The sequence below is a fragment of the Heterodontus francisci genome, chromosome 26 (assembly GCF_036365525.1).
Source record: "Heterodontus francisci isolate sHetFra1 chromosome 26, sHetFra1.hap1, whole genome shotgun sequence".
Classification (NCBI taxonomy): domain Eukaryota; kingdom Metazoa; phylum Chordata; class Chondrichthyes; order Heterodontiformes; family Heterodontidae; genus Heterodontus; species Heterodontus francisci.
Genome location: NC_090396.1, coordinates 70,693,990 through 70,715,062, shown reverse-complemented (window position 1 = coordinate 70,715,062; position 21,073 = coordinate 70,693,990). Strand labels below are relative to the sequence as shown.

Below are 21,073 nucleotides of genomic sequence, written 5' to 3'. Positions count from 1 at the left end.
TGGCTGCAATAGCATCAACATGAAGCAACTTCACAATAACTTGCATTTTATATAGAAACTTTAATGTAGCAAAATATCACAGTTGGCTGACAGACCTAAATAGCAACTACAGGATGTAGCCAAAGGTGCTGTTGAAGAGGTAGACTTTAAGGATGCTTTTGAAAGTAGCCAGAAATGTGACAACACAAAGCTGTTTCGGGAAGGGTTTGCAAAGGTACACACCTAGGATTAGTACTGGGCCTACTTTGTTCTTGGTAGATATGGATGATTTGGACTTAGCTATAGGAAACTCAATTTTAAAATTTACTGATGACACAAAGGTAGGTTTGACAATCAGCAAGAATCATTATGGAAGACTTCAGGAAGATATAAACAGGTTAGCAAAATGAGCAGATAGGTGGCAAATGCATTTTAATGTGAATACATGTGAGGTAATAAATTTTGGTAATACATCTCAGTCTGTACTATCTGGGCTGGCTGGTTCCAGGCAACAGCAAGGGCACTAGCAGAATGGTAGGGGTGGGAACACAAACCTGCTTTCCTCTCTCATTTTGACAATATTCCTGTTAATATCCCTGCCACTTCACCTAGCAGCACTCTGAGCTTCCACTGCAGCGCTCAGAGCTTTGATGGAAGCTGTTTGTGTTGCAATGTAAGTTGTGACATTGGCCGTCAGACACTGCATCACAGTGGGTTCCACAGGTGGTGATGGAGGTCACTATCTGTTGGAAAAGATGGGCTCCAAGCTCTGCACAAAGCCCTGTTCCAAGTTAGTGCTGGACAAACATAGGAACATAGGGCTTAGGAGCAGGAGTAGGCCATTTGGCCCTTTGATTCTGCTCTGCGATTCGATAAAATCATGACTGAACTAGTTGTGGTTTCAACTCCACTTTCCTCTCTGCCCCCATTACCCTTGACTCCCTTGTCTATCAAAAATCTAACTCAGCTTTGAATAAATACAATTACCCAACCTCCACTGCTTCCTGGGAAGAGAATTCCACAGACTAACGACCTTTTGAGAAAAAGAATTTCTCTTCACCTCCGTCTTAATTGTGTCCCCTAGTTCTAGTCTCCCCCACAAGAGAAAACATCCTCCCAGTATCCATTCTATCAAGTCCCCTCAGGATCTTATATGTTGCAATAAGATCATTTCTCATTCTTCTGAACTCCAATGGGTATAGGCCCAACCTGTTCAACCTTTCTTCATAAGATAAGCCCTTCATTCCCGGAATTAAGGAGACCAAAACTGTACACAGTACTCCAGATGTGGTTTCACCAAGGTCCTGTACAGCTGCAGTAAAACTTCCCTACTTTTATACTCAATTTCCCTTGGAATAAACACCAACATTCCATTTGCCTTCCTAATCACTTGCTGTAGCTGCATACTAACTTGTGATTCATGTACCAGGACATCCAGATCCCTCTATACCACCGAGTTCTGCAATTTAAATAGTATACAGCTTTTCTATTCTTCCTGCCAAAATGAACAAGTTCACATTTTCCCACATTATACTCCATCTGCCAAATTTTTGCCCATTCACTTAACCTATCTAAATCCTTTTGTAGAGTTTTTACCTCCTCTTGACAACTTACTTTCTTTCCTATCTTGGCGTCATCAGCAAATTCAGCTACCATACATTTGGTCCCTTCATCCAAGTCATTGATATAAGTTGTAAATAGTCGAGGCCCCAGCACTGATCCCTATGGCACTCCACTAGTTACAGCTTGCCAACCCGAAAGAGGCCCATTTATCCTTACTCTCTGCTTCCTAAAAACTAACCAGTCCTTTAACCAATGCTAATATGTTACCCCTACACCATGTGCTGTTATCTTGTGTAGTAATCCTTGATGTGGCACTGTATCAAATTCCTTTTGGAAATCCAAGTACACCACATCTACAGATTCCCCTTTATCCATCTTGCTTGTTACTTCCTCCAAGAACTCTAATAAATTAGTTAAACATGATTTCCCTTTCACAAAACCATGTTGACTCTGTCTGATATCATTATGATTTTCTAAGTATCCTGCTATAACCTCCTTAATAATAGATTCTACCATTTTCTGTATGACAGATGTTAGGCTAACTGGCCTGTAGTTTCCTGCTTTTTGTCTCCCTCCTTTCTTGAATAAAGGTGTTACATTTACTATTTTCCAATCTGCGGGACCCTTCCAGAATCTAAGGAATTTTGGAACATCATAACCAAAGCCTCTAATATCTCTGCAGCTACTTCTTTTAAGACCCCAGAATGCAGGCCATTTGGTCCTGGTGAATTGTCAGACTTTATGTCTAATAGTTTTCCCAGCACCTTTTCTCTGGTGATGGTGATTGTTTTAAGTTCCTCTTTCCCTTTCACCTCTTGATTTTCAAGCATCTTTGGGAGGTTGCCTAAATCTTCTACAGTGAAAACAGACACAAAATACCTGTTCAAAGCCTCCACCATTTCCTTGTTTTCTATGAACAATTCCCCAGACTCACTCTCTAGAGGACCAATACTAGCTTTAGTTACTCGTTTCCTATTTAAATACTTATAGGAACTCTTACTATCTGTTTTTATATTACTAGCTGGTTTTCTTTCATATTCTACTTTCTCCCTCTTTATTATTTTCTCGTCATTCTTTGCTGGTTCCTAAAATTCATACAATCTTTTGACCTACCACTAATCTTTGTAGATTTGTACAGTGTTTCTTTTACATAAAAAGCGAAAATAGGAGCAGGGGTAGGCCATTCGGCCCTTTGAGCCTGCTCCGCCACTCATTATGACCATGGCTGATCATCTAACTCAGTAACCTGTTCCCGCTTTCCCCCCATATCCTTTGATCCCTTTCACCTCAAGAGCTATATCTAACTCCTTCTTGAAAACATACAATGTTTTGGCCTCAACTGCTTTCTGTGGTAGTGAATTCCACAGGCTCACCACTCTCTGGGTGAAGACATTTCTCCTCATCTCAGTCCTGAGAGGTTTACCCCGTAACCTTAGACTATGACCCCTGGTTCTGGACCCCCCCCACCATCGGGAACATCCTTCCTGCATCTACCCTGTCAAGTCCTGTTAGAATTTTATAGATTTCTATGAGATCCCCCCTCACTCTTCTGAACTCCAGCGAATATAATCCTAACTGACTCAATCTCTCCTCATACGTCAGTCTCGCCATCCCAGGAATCAGTCTGGTAAACCTTCGCTGCACTCCCTCTATAGCAAGAACATCCTTCCTCAGATAAGGAGACCAAAACTACACACAATATTCCAGGTGTGACCTCACCAAGGCCCTGTATAATTGCAGCAAGACATCCCTGCTCCTGTACTCGAATCCTCTCGCTATGAAGGCCAACATACCTTTTGCCTTTTTTATCGCCTTTTGCATCTGCATGCTTACCTTCAGTGTCTGGTGTACGAGAACACCCAGGTCTCGTTGCATATTCCCCTCTTTCAGTTTATAGCCGTTCAGATAATAATCTGCCTTCCTGTTTTTGCTACCAAAGTGGATAACCTCACATTTATCCACATTATACTGCATCTGCCATGCATTTGCCCGTTCACTCAACTTATCCAAATCACCCTGAAGCCTCTCTGCATCCTCCTCACAACTCCCACTTCCACCCAGTTTTGTGTCATCTGCAAATTTGGAGATATTACATTTAGTTCCCTCATATAAATCATTAATATATATTGTGAACAGCTGGGGTCCTAGCACCGATCCCTGAGGTACCCCACTAGTCACTGCCTGCCATTCGGAAAAAGACCCGTTTATTTCTACTCTTTGTTTCCTGTCTGCCAACCAATTTTCTGTCCATCGCAATACACTACCCCCAATCCCATGCGCTTTAATTTCACATGCTAATCTCTTATGTGGGACTTTGTCGAAAGCCTTCTGAAAGTCCAAATAAACCACATCCACTGGCTCCCCCTCATGAACTAGTTACGTTCTCGAAGAATTCCAGTAGATTTGTCAAGCATGATTTCCCTTTTGTAAATAAATCCAATTCTACCACTGTTCTGCAAGTGCTCTGCTATAAAATCTTTGATAATGGACTCTGGAATTTTCCCCACTACCAACGTCAGGCTGACTGGTCTATAATTCAGTTTTCTCTCTACCTCCCTTTTTTAAATAGTGGGGTTACATTAGCTACCCTCCAATCTGTAGGAACTGTTCCAGAGTCTATAGAATCTTGGAAGATGACCACCAATGCATCCACTATTTCTAGGGCCACTTCCTAAATTACTCTGGGATGTAGATTATCAGGCCCTGGGGATTTATCGGCCTTTAATCCCATCAATTTCCCCAACACCATTTCTCCACTAATACTGATTTCCTTCAGTTCCTCCCTCTGACTAAACCCTGTGTTCCCAACATTTCTGGTATGTTATTTGTGTCCTCCTTTGTGAACACAGAACGAAAGTATGCATTTAGCTGGTCAGCCATTTCTTTGTTCCCCAAAATAAATTCCCCTCTTTCTGACTGTAAGGGACCTACATTTGTCTTCACCAATCTTTTTCACTTCACATACCTATAGAAACTTTTACAGTCTGTTTTTATGTTCCCCGCAAGCTTACTCTTGTACTCTATTTTCCCCTTCTTAATCAATCCCTTGGTCCTCCTTTGCTGAATTCTAAACTGCTCCCAATCCTCAGGTCTGTTGTTTTTTCTGGTGAATTTGTATGCCTCTTCCTTGGATCTAATGCGATCTTTAATTTCCCTTGTAAGCCATGGTTTGGCTACCTTTCCTGTTTTACTTTTGCGCCAGACAGGAATAAACAATTGTTGCAGTTCATCCATGCACTCTTTAAATGTTTGCCATTGCCTGTCCACTGTCATCCCTTTAAGTAACATTTCCCAATCCATCATAGCCAACTAGCGCCTCATACCTTCGTAGTTTCCTTTATTAAGATTCAGGACCCTAGTCTCAGAATCAACTACATCACTCTCCATCTTGATGAAGAATTCTATCATATTATGGTCACTCATCCCCAAGGGGTGTCACACAACTACATTGTCTTTTATTCCTCTCTCATTACACAATATCCAGTCTAGGATGGCCTGTTCTGTAGTATTGGTTCAGAAAACCATCCCGTACACACTCCATGAATTCCTCCTGTAAGGTATTGTGACTAATTTGATTTGATACTATCCTTAACTTCCTTATTAAGTCACGGATGATGCATCCTTCGCAAGGTATCTTTTTCACTGGGGTAAATCTTTGCTGAGAGTTATTGCATAGCTCCTTAAAAGTTTGCTGCTGCATCTCTACTGTCCTACTTTTTAACCTAGTTTCCACTTTAGCTCTGCCTTCATACCCTTGGAATTACCTTTATTTAGGTTTAAAACACTAGTCTTACACCCACACTTCTCCCCTTCAAATTGAATGTGAAATTCTATCATGTTATGATCGCTGTCACCTAGAGGCTCCTTTATCATGAGGTTATTGATTAATTCTGTCTCATTGCACATTACCAGGTCGAGAATAGCCTGCTCCCTATTTGGTTCTAGAATGTACTGCTCTAAGAAATTGTTCCCAAATATACTGTATGAACTCATTTTCCAGGCTACCTTTGCCAATCTGATTTGTCCAATCTATATGTAGATTAAAGTCACCCATGACTATTGTGGTACTTTTCTTACATGCTCTATTTATTTCTTCCTGTATACTCTGTCCTACAGTGTAGCAACTGTTAGGGGCCTGTAAACTACTCCCACAAATGACCTTTCTTATTATTTATCTCGACCCAAACTGATTCTACACCTTTCTCTTTTGAGCTAAGGTCATTTCTTGCTACTGTACTAATGATGTCCTTCGTTAACAAAGCTACCTACCACCTTTTCCTAGCTCCCTTCTTTTCGAAATCTCGAGTACCCTTCAATATTCAGGTCCCGGCCTTGGTCGCCTTACAACCATGTTTCTGTAATGGCTATCAGATCACACTTATTTATTTCTATCTGTGCTAACAATTCATCCATTTTGTTATGAATGCTATGTGCATTCAGATTCAGAGCCTTTAACTCTATCTTTTTACCATTTCTGCAATCTTTGGCCTTACCTGCTGGTGACTGCTCCAACTTCCTTGACATTGAGCACGTGCTTTCTGACAGGCTTTCCAGTGCACCAAGCACTGTCGCCTGGCCCACCAAAGTTCTTATCTGAGTCCTGTGCAGCAGAACTTGCAGAACATCTGGTGAGGTGGCATCTGCACTATCCTTTGCCCCTGCCATGGCTCTTGCGCATGTCTTACCACATGCAGATCCCTCCTCTAGCCTAGCATCTGAAATATGAGCAGTGTCGGCATTTGAGCTGGTGGCTGCAACTGTAAGATTAAATGACAGTGTCTGGTCATCTTCACTTTCTTCTTCCTCTTCCTCCACTGCAGGCTCCAGTTCTTGGGTATGAAATGAAATGAAAAAAAGTTAAGTCTTGGGTTATGGCGTGGGGAGAGGAGAAGGGAAGTAGGGAGTACTTACGCCCTCTATAACTTTTCAACCAGGAGAGATTGACAAATGAGGGAGAAGTGGGATGAGAGACAGAGCATTAGGTATGGTGATATCCTGATCATTGATTGCTTCAGCGCGTCAGTGGCCACAGCCTCAGTGATGCTACCTCTAATGATGGTTGGCACTGTCTCCTTCACAAGGGTTAACATATGCAGGCATACTTGTCCTCCTCCAATTTATTGTTGCTACCTGTTGCTCTGCGTCATTTTCTCCTTCAAGAAACAGTGAAGTTAATCAGGCCGTGTTCTGCATTGTGTTTAGGTGCTGTGGTCGTCATGGTTGAATAGCATTACCTCACATTTGTCCGGATTAAACTCCATCTGCCATTTCTCTGCCCAAGTTCCAACCGATCTATATCCTGCTGTATCCTCTGACAATCCTCATCACTTCCGCAACTCCACCAACCTTTGTGTCGTCCGCAAACTTACTAATCAGCCCAGCTACATTTTCCTCCAAATCACTTATATATACTGGGGTTTTGTCGGATTTTAGTCCCTTAAGTTTCTCGAATACTTTTTCTCTGCTGATATTAATTACCTTAATTTAGAAACATAGAAACATAGAAAAATAGGAGCAGGAGTAGGCCATTCGGCCCTTCGAGCCTGCACCGCCATTCAATACGATCATGACTGATCATCCAAACTCAGTACCCTGTTCCTGCTTCTTTCCCATATCCCTTGATCCCTTTAGCCCTAAGAGCTATATCTAACTCTAAATCTAATTTCCTCAGTCTTTTTAGCCCCAGGTTACCCTCTATTTCTGGTATGCAACATGTGTCTTCTATTAGGAAGACAGACAGAAAATATTTATTCAATGCCTCTGCAATTTCCACATTCCCCATAATAATTTCTCCTGTCTCTGTTTCTAAGAGACCAACGTTTACAAAGAACAAAGAACAGTACAGCACAGGAACAGGCCATTCGGCCCTCCAAGCCTGCCTAAACTAAAACCTTCTGCACTTCCGGGGATCATATCCCTCTTTTCCCATCCTATTCATGTATTTGTCAAGATGCCTCTTAAACGTCATTGTCGTACCTGCTTCCACCACCTCCCCCGGCAGCAAGTTCCAGGCACTCACCACCCTCTGTGTAAAGAACATGCCTCGCACATCCCCTCTAAACTTTGCCCCTCTCACCTTAAACCTATGTCCCCTAGTAACTGACTCTTACACCATGGGAAAAAGCTTCTGACTATCCACTCTGTCCATGCCACTCATAACTTTGTAAACCTCTATCATGTCGCCCCTCCACCTCCGTCGTTCCAGTGAAAACAATCTGAGTTTATCCAACCTCTCCTCATAGCTAATGCCCTCCAGACAAGGCAACATCCTGGTAAACCTCTTCTGTACCCTCTCCAAAGCCTCCATGTCCTTCTGGTAGTGTGGTGACCAGAATTGCACTCCATTACTTTGGCTACTCTCTTCCTTTTTATATACTCGTAAAAGCTCTTACAATCTGTTTTAATATTCTTAGCTAGTTTACTCTCGTATTCAATTTTTTCCCTTTTTATCAACATTTTGGTGGCCCTTTGCTGGTTTCCAGAACACTGTCAATCCTCAGACTTGCTACAGTCGTTTTCAACACTATAAGCCTCTTCTTTTCATCTTCTAATTCTATCCTTAACTTCCAGAGTAAGTCACGGATGGCTGTTTCTTGCTGAGTTTTTATTTTTCAATAGAATGTATTTATGTTGAAATGCTGGAATGTGACCCCAGATCCAACACACCCATGCCCGTCATCATTGCTACTGCGGCAAATATTGAGGCAATCGAGGGTCCTGCCATAGAGAGCTAGGACGCTTAATTAACTTATTGAAATTGAGCTTCCACATTGCTTCCCTCACTCAGCCCCAATCACCAGCATGAACTCCATGCCACCCTCCCCCACCACCCCCTACCCAGCCCCAATTGCCAGGGACTGTCTCCAAGAGTCTCGGTTTGTGGCCTCCTGCTGCTGATGTCCCCTCCCAGCCACTGGGCCAGTTGCTTATTTGGCCAGAAATCAAGAAGGCATACGGCATGCTTGCCTTCATCGGTCGGGGCATAGAGTATAAAAATTGGCAAGTCGTGCTGCAGCTGTACAGAACCTTGGTTAGGCCATACTTGGAATATTGCATGCAATTCTGGTTGCCACACTACCAGAAGGACGTGGCAGCTTTGGAAAGGGTACAGAAGAGGTTTACCAGGATGTTGCCTGGTCTGGAGGGCATTAGCTATGAGGAGAGGTTGGATAAACTCGGATTGTTTTCACTGGAACAATGGAGATGGAGGGGCGACATGATAGAGGTTTACAAAGTTATGAGCGGCATGGACAGAGTGGATAGTCAGAAGCTTTTTCCCATGGTGGAAGAGTCAGTTACTAGGGGACATAGGTTTAAGGTGAGAGGGGCAAAGTTTAGAGGGGATGTGCGAGGCAAGTTCTTTACACAGAGGGTGGTAAGTGCCTGGAACTTGCTTCCGGGGGAGGTGGTGGATGCAGGTATGATAGCGATGTTTAAGAGGCATCTTGACAAATACATGAATAGGATGGGAAAAGAGGGATACAGACCCCAGAAGTGCAGAAGGTTTTAGTTTAGGCAGGCATCAAGATTGGCGCAGGCTTGGAGGGCCGAATGGCCTGTTCCTGTGCTGTACTGTTCTTTGTTCTTTGTTGACCTCATGGTCTACATTCTAGGGTTCCAAAAGAGATAGCTGCAGAGATAGAGGATGCGCTGGCTATAATTTTCCAAAATTCCCTAGATTCTGGAACAGTGCCAGTAGATTGGAAGTTAGCAAATGTAACACTGCTGTTCATGAAAGGAGGCAGAGAGAAAACAGGGAACTACAGGCCAGATCTGGAGCCCCTTGGATGTCAAGGAGCTTACAGGGTAAGTTAAGGCAGAAAAGGAAAGCTTGCGCCCGACACAGAGAACTCAATACTATGGAAAGCGGAGAGGAGTATAGAAAGTGGAGGGGTGAAATCAAAAAAGAAATTAGGAAAGCAAAGAGAGGGCATGAAAAAATATTGACAAGCAAAATCAAGGTTAACCCAAAGATGTTTTATCAATACATTAAGAGTAAGAGCATAATTAAGGAAAGAGTAGGGCCCATAAAAGACCAAAAAGGTAAACAATGTGTAGGGGAGGAAGATGTTGGCATTGTTCTTAATGAATACTTTGCGTCTGTCTTCACAAAAGAGGGGGACGATGAAGATATTGTAGTTAAGGAAGAGGGGTGTGAAGTATTGGATGTGAGCAACATAGGGAGAGAGGACGTATTAATGGGATTAGCATCCTTGAAAGTGGATAAATCACCAGGGCCGGATGAAATGTACCCCAGGCTGTTAAAAGAAGCAAGAGAGGAAATAGCAGAAGGTCTGACCATCATTTTCCTTTATTAGCTAAGATATAGAAGATAAGAGCAGGGAGGTTATGCTGGAACTGTATAAATCATTGGTTAGGCCACAACTTGAGTACTCTGTGCAGTTCTGGTCACCTCATTATAGAAAGGATGTAATTGCACTGGAGAGGGTACAGAGGAGATTTACAAGAATGTTGCTAGGGCTGGAAAAATGCAGCTATGAGGAAAGATTGGATAGGCTGGGGTTGTTCTCCCTGGAACAGAGAAGATTGAGGGGAGATCTGATTGAAATGTACAAAATTGTGAAGGGCCTGGATAGAGTGGAGGTGAAGGACCTATTGACCTTAGCAGAGAGGTCAGTGACTAGGGGACATAGATTTAAAGTGATTAGTAGAAAGATGAGAGGGGAGATCAGGGTAAGTTTCTTCATCCAGAGGGTGGTGGGGGTCTGGAACTCACTGCCTTAAAGGGTAGTTGAGGCAGAAACCCTCAACTCATTCAAAAGATGTCTGGAGATGCATCTCAAGTGCTGTAACCTGCGAGGCTATGGACCAGGTGCTGGAAGGTGGAATTAGATTGGGTAGCTAGTTTTTTCGGCCGGTACAGACACGACGGGCTGAATGGCCTCCTTCTGTGCCTTAATTTTTCTATGATTCTATGAGAGGGTTGTCCTACGATGAGAGGCTGAGAAAACTGGGCTTATATTCTCTGGAGTCAATTAGAAGAATGAGAGGTAATCTCATTGAAACTTACAAGATTCTGAAGGTGTTTGACAGGATAGACATTGAGAAGTTGTTTCTGCCGGGTGGGGAATCTAAAACACGGGGGCACAGTCTCAGGATAAGGGGCAATCATTTAGGACTGAGATGAGGAGAAATCTCTTCACTCAGAGGACTGTGAATCTTTGAAATTCCCTACCTCAGAGGGTAGTGGATGCTCCATCCTTGAATATATTTAAGGTTGAAATAGCCAGGTTTTTGGTCTCTCAAGGAATCAAGGAATTTGGGGAGTGGCAGGAAAGTGGAGTTGAAACCCAAGATCAGCCATGATCATATTGAATGGTGGAGCAGTCTTGACGGGCCATATGGTCTATTCCTGCTCCTATTTCTTATGTTCTTAATTAACTTTTTAATCCTCATGACCCTCTCCTGCTCATTGTGGTGGGATCTTATAATCGAGATCTTGAGTGCAGGTAATTAAACCCACATTAAAGTCCAACAGCATTTTGGGTTTTATAAGTAGGGGCACAGTGTACATGTAAATAAGTAATGATAAATTTGTACAAAACATTAGTTGACCACAGTTACAAGCATGCTTATATGGATATTAAAGCCATAGGGCACTATTGGAATCTCGGGGCAACATAAAGGGGAGGAGATCTGATGTTCCAGGGCCTTGCTACTTTTCCTCTCCTTTGCACTTTGGAACTGTGTGTTTCCCCATTTGTATTTCAGTGGAAAATAGGCCCCATTATCTCCTTCTATACATAGAGTCACAGAGTCAATTACGGCATAGAAGGAGGCCATTCGGCCCATAGCTTTCATGCCGGCTTTCCATGGAGTAATCCAGTCAGTCCCATTCCCCTGCATGATCCCCGTAGACCAATAAGTTTATTTTCTTCAAGTGCCCATCCAATTTCCTTTTGAAATTATTGATTGTCTCCACTTCCACTACCCTTGCGGGCAGCGGGTTCCAGGTCATTACCACTCATTGCGTAAAAAAGTTCTTTCTCACATTCCCCCTGCATCTCTTGCCCAAAACCTTCAGTCTGTGGCCCCCTAGTCCTTGTGATATCAATTAATGGGAACAGTGTTTCCTTGTCTAACCTATCTAAGCCTGTCATAATCTTGTACATCTCTATCAAATCTCCTCTCAATTTTCTTTGCTCCAGGGAGAACAACCCCAGCTTTTCCAATCTAACCTTGTAACTAAAATTCCCCATCCCTGGAACCATTCTGGTAAATTTCCTCTGCTGCACCCTCTCGACCCTCATATCTTTCCTTAAGTGTGGTGACGCAGTATTTTAGTTGGGACTTAACCAGAGCTTTATAAAGGTTCAGCGTAACCTCCCTGCTTTTGTACTCAATGCCTCTATTTATGAAGACTAAGATGTCATATGCTTTGCTAACCACTCTCTCAATATGTCTTGCCACCTTCAAAGATCGATGAACACGCACATCCAGGTCCCTTTCTTCCTACACACTCTTTTTAGAACTGCGCCATTGAGTCTATATTGCTTCACTCTATCCCTTCTGCCGTACTGCATCACCTCACACTTGCCTGTGTTAAATTCCATCTGCCACTTATCTGTACATTCTGCTAGCCTATCTATGTCCTGTTGCAGGCGGTTCGTATCACCCTCACTGTTTGGCACTCCTCCAAGTTTGGTATCATTGGCAAATTTTGAAATTCTACTCTGTATTCCAAGATTCAAGTAATTTATGTATAGCTTAAAAAGCAGTGTTCCTAGCACTGACCTTTGGGGAACACCACAGTCTACCATCCTTCAGTCTGAACAACAGTCATTTATCGCGACTCGCTATTTTCTGTCCTTAAGCCATTTTTTAATCCTCTTGTTCCATAAGCCTTAATTTGTTAACCAGCCTTTTGTGTGCTACTTTATCAAACGCTTTATTAAAATCCATATCGACAATATCCACTGTGTTCCCTTCATCAACCTTCTCTGTTACATCATCAAAAAATTCAATTAGATTAGTCAAGCATGATCTATCTTTTACAAGTTCATGCTGGCTATCCTTAATTAACTCAAACCTCTCCCAAGTACCTTTTGATTTTTCCCCCCGATTATTGTTTCTAAAACCTTACCCACCACTGATGGTAAATTAACTGGCCTGTCGTCTCTAGGACTGTTCTTACACCCTTTCTTGAATAAGGGTGTCACATTTGGCTTTGTCTTAATATGTTTCTGGCTGTAACCACTCTGCAAACTGCAATTAAAATAGTTCCTGTCATCTCAAGAATCTGTTGTGTCATCTATTATAAATTATATATTAAAAATTGTGAGTGGTGGCAGAATTCTAAAGGCGCTATGCCTGTAGGTGGTATCTGACACGTTACATATAATGGTGCTACATCTATGGTTATGTGATCATCAATCAATATTGAGATATTTACCGGAATTCTGCATGCTGTACTATTCATTCACCAGAAGGTAGCAATGCTACACAATATTTACTGAAGCTCAGCAGACATCTTTGTAAAGAATAAGTAAATTGAACTGATTTCCAGGCCAGCTATCCCTGACAGGCAAAAATAAAATCCAAGCAGCCCATATTATCAGCACAAAAAATCAGCAGCAGAGTGATTGTGTGGCTGACAGTGCTGTGACTGCCAATACCTGGTATTCTTTTGATTTTCTGGTAAAGTTGCTGGTTTCCCAAACAGCCAATATTTTATCCATTTTATCCAAAAGGGTGGGTCTGGATTTTCTGTCGTGGTTTGAACGAAAATGGAGCACCTTGCCTAGGTCTGTGTCAGTGTCCAGATTTGTGAACTGTGTCCAGATTTGCCACAATTGTCACAGATCATGTTTCTCCCCGTGTCGGCATCCTCCTGGATTTTTATGGGGGCAGGGGTGCAGTTCTTCAACTGGAGCTACAGGTTTCTTTTGTGCAGTTTTGGGTATATGCAGCGCTGTCTGTAAGACTGCTTCCTACTGCCCTTTTTCTGGGACACACTATGCCACTAGCTGCTTCCAACGTGGCCTGCGTGCACCCCTTCTTAAGAAGTACGATTGCACGGGCATCCCCAGTAAGGAGGAAGCCTCAGAAGGAGTGCTATCCTGACATCGCACCAGCTGACGTGACACCAGATTGTCTAATTTGGACTGCGCAGGTCCAGACAACGATGTCACATGTCACTCTACAAAGAGCAAGTGCTAAGCTGGAAGAACTGTGGCGTCTCTCTTTTCGACCATCTCTACCACTAATGCATCCAGCACCTTATCAGTTACTCTGGAACCCTCTCTCTGCCCTTGTGTTTCCATTTTTCATTTTTTAAATTGCAGCTATATTATTCAGTGCAGTTTCCCCTTTAAGAGAGACAGACTGCCTTTAAGAAGAGCAGCCTGGCTCCACCACATGCTGTTCAGTCCTCTTGCTGAGTGCAGAGGTGGACAGCAGCATGAAGAGGCAGCCAACAGTGTGGAAGGCGCTCGGTCCAATGCTGCAATCATGGTAATGAAGGTGGGAGCATCAAATTTATGTGCTACCCAACCCAATGGAACCAGCACAGGAAGGTCACAAATTGCAACCTGCTTGGCTGAAAAATGGGCAAAAATGAATTTTTTGTCCATGATCGTTCAAGGCTCCCCATCCTTGCATTGCAGCTTCTAAAAGATTCACCCACATAGTTGTTTTACTGACCCCTGCGCGAAGGACAGTCTTTAATAAACTATGCAGTTGGAGCAGGAAATCCTGTCTGACTACCTTAGAGCCCCTGGTGTTTGCCTGCTTCTTTTGGATCAGCTGAACAAGTCCCACAATCTACCTCCGATCCCTGGATAGTTTGCATGCCCTCCTTTTGAGCATTAATTTGAATCATGCCCAATATGTGCATGATGTCCAGTTTAATGTCCTGCATGGGAGTTCTGGAGCACGAATAGCAAGATCGAGGGAAGCTTGAACTATTTGTTGGCATTCCAACCATATAATCTTCTTTTGGTCCACCTCCGATATGACCGGGGTGGATGATGCCAAAGGAGGTGATCCGACGAGACAGCTCTATTGGATTGTTGCCCTCGATAACCATCTTGAGATGGTGCTTCTGTCTCAGGAGGTGGGATTGTTTTTTCCTCTCAGAGCCTTCCTGTTACGCTTGGTACTTGGGATCACATTCATAGGGGTGGATGGCTCTTTGTATCAGTTGCCACAATTATTGTCACAGTCAAATCATCCCAGTTGGCATTACCATCATTGAGTCCCTGTGTGGTGATGGCCAAGATGACGGCTGCCTGCTGGTTTAATCTGCCCCACAGCTCATAGAGCTGCAGTTGGCAAGTTGTATGATGGCTCTCACGGTTGGGTCGACTTGCCATTTCCCAGAGGGCTCCCCTGATATCTTCCAGCAGTTATTCTGTACTTTTAAGTAACTCTTCATTTGCTGCACTCCCAGAGACTGTGCAGCTGCCTGGCGTTGGGCTACCAGACAACTGCGATCACTATTTTTGAGTCCAGCTGATGGTGTTCTTTCTTCCATTTGGTTGTATCTCTTGGTGATTGGTATCCTTTATGTCATTTGCTGCATGCAGAGGTGGGCTGCATAACATAACAAAACAATTGACTCTGGATCCATCCTTTCTCCTTCTGTTACAAGTCCCCTTCTGTACTGGGCAGAAATAACACTATATCTGTCACACATAATTTACATCCGAGTATACTGAAGGAATTGAAGGTGGAAATTGCAAATTACTTCCAATCCTCCTTAGTGGGAATGTGTGTTGTAAGGAAGATGTAAAGTGGCTTCAAGGGGATTTGGACAGATTTAGTGAGTGGGCAAGAACGTGGCAGATGGAATATAATGTGGAAAAAGTGAGGTTATCCACTTTAGTAGGAGGAATAGATGTGGAGAGTATTTCTTAAGTGGTAAGAGATTAGAAAGTGTAGATATACAAAGGGACCTGGGTGTCCTTGTCAATGATGCCTGGCTTTGGTATAAAATTAAAACCCGACCCGGGCCCGACCTGACAACAGTCAACCCGAACCCGACCCGAGCCTGAGTCCTTTAATTTTTTTAAATGCCCGACCTGACCCAAACCTGACACATGTATTCAGGTTTGGTCGGGTAGCCAGGCTTTAGACCAGTGATCGAGTACAGGTGCCAGTTGTTGATGTACCCATGTTCAATCAATATCATAAAGTTTAAAAAAACAAACACTGATTTCAAACAGGCGAAGGCGCCGCGACCCTGAGCACTCGCGGGAAAGAAAGTATCCACTTCAGGAAATCATGCAATGTAACAAACAAGCTTCTGAACTGTATCAAGTTCCGATGTCATTAACAAAAAACAACTCAGGTTGGGAAGTTTAATCTCCCTGTTTCCAGATAATTTTAAATCCTTGGGCCAAGTATGGATTAAAGCAAGAGCTCAGTTGATGGTTCTGTACTTACTGCAGTTACTGGTATCCTCCCCGGGCTTGGCAGTTTCTCCCAGACTTGATAGATTTCAGAGTGGAAGGGGTTGGGTTAATTTCACTGGGGTGCTTTATGTCAGAACTTGTAGCTGTTTCTTTCCTTTCCTTTTCCCCCCCCACTGTTCTCACCTCTGATTTCTGTTTGTCCTGATCTCTGTCCACGTCCAGCCCGCCCGGACCCAAGCCCACATTTTGGACCCGAGAGACCCAACTCGACCCGAATCTGACACATGTCATCGGGTCCCATCGGGTTCGGGTCGGATAGCCATGCTCTACTTGTCAATAAGTCACTGAAAGCTATCATGCAGATGTAGCAAGCAATTAGGAAGGCTAATGGTATGTTAGCCTTTATCACAAGAGGATTTGAGTACAGGAGTAGTGAAGTCTTGCTTCAATTGTATAGAACCTTGGTTAGACCACACCTGGAGTACTGTATGCAGTTTTGGTCCCCTTACCTTAGGAAGGATATTATTGCCATAGAGGGAGTGCAACCAAGGTTCATCAGACTTGTTCCTGGGATGGCGGGACTGTCCTATGAAGAGATTTGGGAATTTGGGCCTGTATTCTCTAGAGTTTCAAAGAATGAGAGGTGATCTCATTGAAATTTACAAAATACTTAAAGGTATAGACAGGGTAGATGCAGGTAAGTTGTTTCCCCTGGTTGGGGAGTCTAGAACCAAGGGGCACAATTTCAAAATAAGGGAGAAGTCACTCAGGACAGAGGTGAGGAGAAATTTCTTTACTCAGAGGGTTCTGAATCTTTGGAATTCTCTACCCCAGAGGGCTGTGGAAGCTCAGTCATTGAGTATGTTTAAAGCAGGGATTGACAGATTTATAAATACCAATGACATAAAGGAAAATGGGGATAGTGTGGGAAAAAGGCATTGAAGGAGATGATCTGCCATGATTGTATTGAATGGTGGAGCAGGTCGATGGGCTGAATGGCCTACTTCTACTCCTATGTTCCTATGTTTCTAGATACAGGGGTGGTGCCAAAGGATTGGAGAACTGCAAATACTACACCCTTGTTCAAAAGTGGGTGTAAGGATAAACTCAGCAACTACAGGCTAGTCAGTTTAAGCTCGGTGGTGGGAAAGCTTTTAGAAATTATAATTGGAACAAAATTAACAGTCACTTGGAAAAGTGTGGATTTGTTCAGGGCAAATTGTGTTTAACTAACCTGTTTGAGTTTTTTGATGATATAATAGAGGGCTAATGAGGGTTATGCGGTTGATGTGTTGTATGTGGACTTCCAAAAGCATTTGATAAAGTGCCACATGACAGGCTTGTCAGCAAAGTTGAAGCCCATGGAGTAAAAGGGAAAGTGGCAGCATGGATACGAACTTGGCTGAATGACAGGAAACAGAGAGCAGTGGTAAACGGTTGTTTTCGGACTGGAGGAAGGAATACTGTGTTGTTCCCCAGGGATCGGTACTAGGGCCACTGCTTTTCTTGATATATATTAATGATTTAGACTTGGGTATACAGGGCACAATTTCAACATTTGCAGATGACACAAAATTTGGAAATGTTATGAACTGTGAGAAGGATATTGGTAGACTTCACAAGGACAGATAGGCTGGTGGAATGGGCGGACACGTGGCAGATGAAATTTAATGCGGAGAAGTGATACATTTTGGTAGGAAGAATAAGGAGAGGCAATATGAACTAAAGGATACAATTCTAAAGGGGGCACAGAAACAGGTTGAGAAAATAGCTAAAAAGGCACACAGGACTCTGGCATAGAATACAAAAACAAGGAGGTTATGGTGAACTTTTATAAAACTCTAGTTTGACCTCAACTGGAGTATTGTGTCCAATTTCGGACACTATACTTTAGGAGAGATGAAGGCTTTAGAGAGGGTGCAGAAGAGATTTACAAGATTGGTTCCTAGGATGAGGGACTTCAATTACTTGGATAAATTGGAAAAGCTGGGGTTGCTCTCCTTTGAGAAAGTTGAGTGGAGATTTGATAAAACTGTTAAAAACCATGAGGAGTCTAGAAAGAGTAGATGGAGAGAAACAGTTCCTTTTGACAGAAGGGACAAGAACCAGAGGACACAGATTTAAAGTTATTGGCAAACGAATCAAAGGTAACATGAGGAAAATCTTTTTTACACAGCAAGTGGCTACTATCTGGAATGCCTGAGAGTGGGTTGGAGGCAGATTCAATTGTGATTTCAACAGGGAAATGGATAAGCATATGAAGGGAAAAACTTGCAAGACTACGGGGAAAGGCTGGGGGAGTAGAACTAACTAAATTGCTCATGCAGAGAGCCAGCATGGACTCAATGGGTTAAATGGCATCTGTGCAATAACCATTCTATGGATGAATTGAATTCTGCTGCAATAGAATCATTCATGTTTTCTCCCTTACTCCCCCCAACCTACCCAGTCAAGCATAGATGCCAAACACAAGTGGTGCCTGAGCCCATCTTATCTCTGTCTTCAGTATTCTCACCAGCTTCTATTGTACCTCGGTTAATGGCCCATCCTGAAAACCTTGAAACTAATGGTATTACTGACTATAAACAAGTATCAAAACATTGTTCACTTAACTAATTTAATTAGAGGAATGAATGTAGCTGTGGCAAATCAAAGCTAAGAAATTAAATGTAGTCTATCCAGGACCAATATTATAAACTAATTGAAGAGCTTGTAAATTGGACAAAGGATTAAGAATTGTATAGTACACAGGGCTGGGCTGGGCTGGGTGGGCGGTGGGAGGTAAACTAAAGATAGTGAGTTTCACATCTGACAGCACTGTGGGTGTACCTACCCACCCCCCCATGGACTGCAGTGGTTCAAGAAGGCATCTCACCACCACCTTCCCATGGGCATTTAGGGATGGGCAATAAATGCTGGCCTGGCCAGCAACACCCACATTCCCATAAACAAATAAAAAAAATCTCAAGGATTCTCCTTTGTTTTCCTTAATAATAGAATACTCATTAGTTTGAAAAAGCCTATTACCAATTGTATTCAGCTTGTGGCAGAACCTGCCTCCAAGAGAAGATACCCCACCTAAATGGATTGTTTGCTGTATGCCCATCATCTTTCGTAGATGGAAGGATGCCAACCATTACCAATTGGAACAGTTTAAGGTTCCTCCCACTGTTCAGACCAGGCTGCAACTTTTAATTCTTTCGAGCTGGTTTTCTCAAACACCTTCTAATTCCTTATTTCCTTACAGGAATTCTGGCAGATGAAAAGAGGCGAGAAGGGACAGATCTAATTGATGTGCATTTCCAGCACTGCTTGTGGACCAGGATGAGCAGGAGTGTTTCCCCAGTCCCCAAGTGAACCTATTTAAAGTCTTCACGATTGGACCCTGTGATGTCCAGCTTCCCCGACTCCCACCCACGATTTCCGACTACCCATCCCTGCAAATTCTGGCTCAATCCACACCCCTGCGATTTCTGATTCCCCCCACACCCTGACGATCTCCACCAACCCCACCGGCCGTGATATCTGACAACCTACCCCCCCCACACCACCGCCCCCGCCAATGTCATGATCTCCAAACCCCCAAAACTTCTGTTTCCCCACCGCCCCCCCTCCCCCCACACACACTCCCTGCTACTTACCTGGTGTACACTCTCCATTCTTTCACCTGATAGGCAGACAGGGCTAATATTAATGGGTGGAACAAATGAGCTGTTTGTCTTGCTGAGTTTATGTAGTTGGTAAAGATTAGCCCTTGGTGCAAAGCGATAGATTACAATTTTCATTTTCTGGACATATTATAACGGACCCCATGCGGTATTGTATTATTAACTCTGATCTCTTTGATACAGGTGGAACTGAGAATCTGGATCCTATTCTAATTGCTCCAATAGTACACACTATTCACAATTTCATCTTTAGGAATGAACAAGCCCTTCCAATACCAGAAACAGTAAGATAATTATATTTCACTCATAACTAAATTGAGAGTGGTATCACCTCAGCTCATTTTAAATGATTTACAAGTTTCAGCTGATTAGTTGACATTTATGAGAAGCTGAGCACTTCTGATTTTGCTGGTCTTTAGCTGAAACATAAAAGGACAGTTACACATGGATGCACGGGGCATGGCAGAGGTATTAAATAAATACTTTGCACCTTTCTTTACTAAGGAAGAAGAAGCTGCCAAAGTCATTGTGAAAGAAGAGACAGTTGAGATACTGGATGGATTAAAAATTGATAAAAGTATTAGATACTTTACTTAAAGTCATTAGGACCAGATATGATGCATCCAAGGATACTGAAGGAAGTAATGGTGGAAATTGCAGAGGCACTGGCCATAATCTTCCAATCCTCCTTAGGTATAGGGGTGGTGCCAGAGGACTGGAGAATTGCAAATGTTACACCGTTGTTCAAAAAATGGTTTGAGGATAGGCCCAGCAACTGCAGGCCAGTCAATTTAACCTAAAGCTTTTAGAAATGATAATTCAGGACAAAATGAACAGTCACTTGAACAAATGTGGATTAAATAGGGAAAGCCAGCAATGATTTGTTCAGGGCAAATCGTGTTTACCTAACTTGCTTGAGTTTTTGATGAGGTAACAGAGAGGGTTGATAAGGGTAATGCAGTTGATGTGGTGTACATGCACTTATAAAAGGCATTTGATAAAGTGCCACATAATAAGCTTGTCAGCCAAGTTCAAGCCCATGGAATAAAACGGACAGTAGCTGCATGGATACGAAATTGGCTGAGTGACAGAAAACAGAGTGTAGTGGGGAATGGCTCTTTTTCAGTCTGAAGGAACGTATGTAGTGGAGTTCCCCAGGGGTCGGTGTTATGACCCCTGCTTTCGTTGATACATATTAATGATATAGACTTGGGTGTACAGGGCACAATTTCAAAATTTGCAGACGACACAAAACTTGGAAGTATTGTGAACTGTGAGATGGATAGTGATAGACTTCAAGAGGACATGGACAGGCTAGTGGAATGGGCAGACAAGAGGCAGATGAAATTTAATGCAGAGAGGTGTGAGGTAATTCATTTTGGTAGGAAGAACAAGGAGAGGAAATATAAAATAAAAAGTACAATTCTAAAATGGTTGCAGGAGCAGAGGGATAGATATATCTGCACAAATCATTGAAGGTTGTAGTTT

The 21,073-nt window shown here is 42.9% G+C and overlaps 1 protein-coding gene across 1 annotated transcript in view; it reads left to right on the top strand.

Annotated features, from left to right (window-relative positions):
• Window positions 1-20,182, top strand: part of LOC137384515 (sodium-coupled monocarboxylate transporter 1-like) — a 143,058-nt gene extending 122,876 nt beyond the window's left edge. Inside the window, exons 16-17 of the mRNA XM_068058653.1 lie at window positions 19,769-19,869; window positions 20,090-20,182. Of these exons, the coding sequence (XP_067914754.1) occupies window positions 19,769-19,869; window positions 20,090-20,182 (194 nt within the window). The remainder of the gene's footprint in view (window positions 1-19,768; window positions 19,870-20,089) is intronic.
• The last annotated feature ends 891 nt before the right edge of the window (window positions 20,183-21,073 follow it).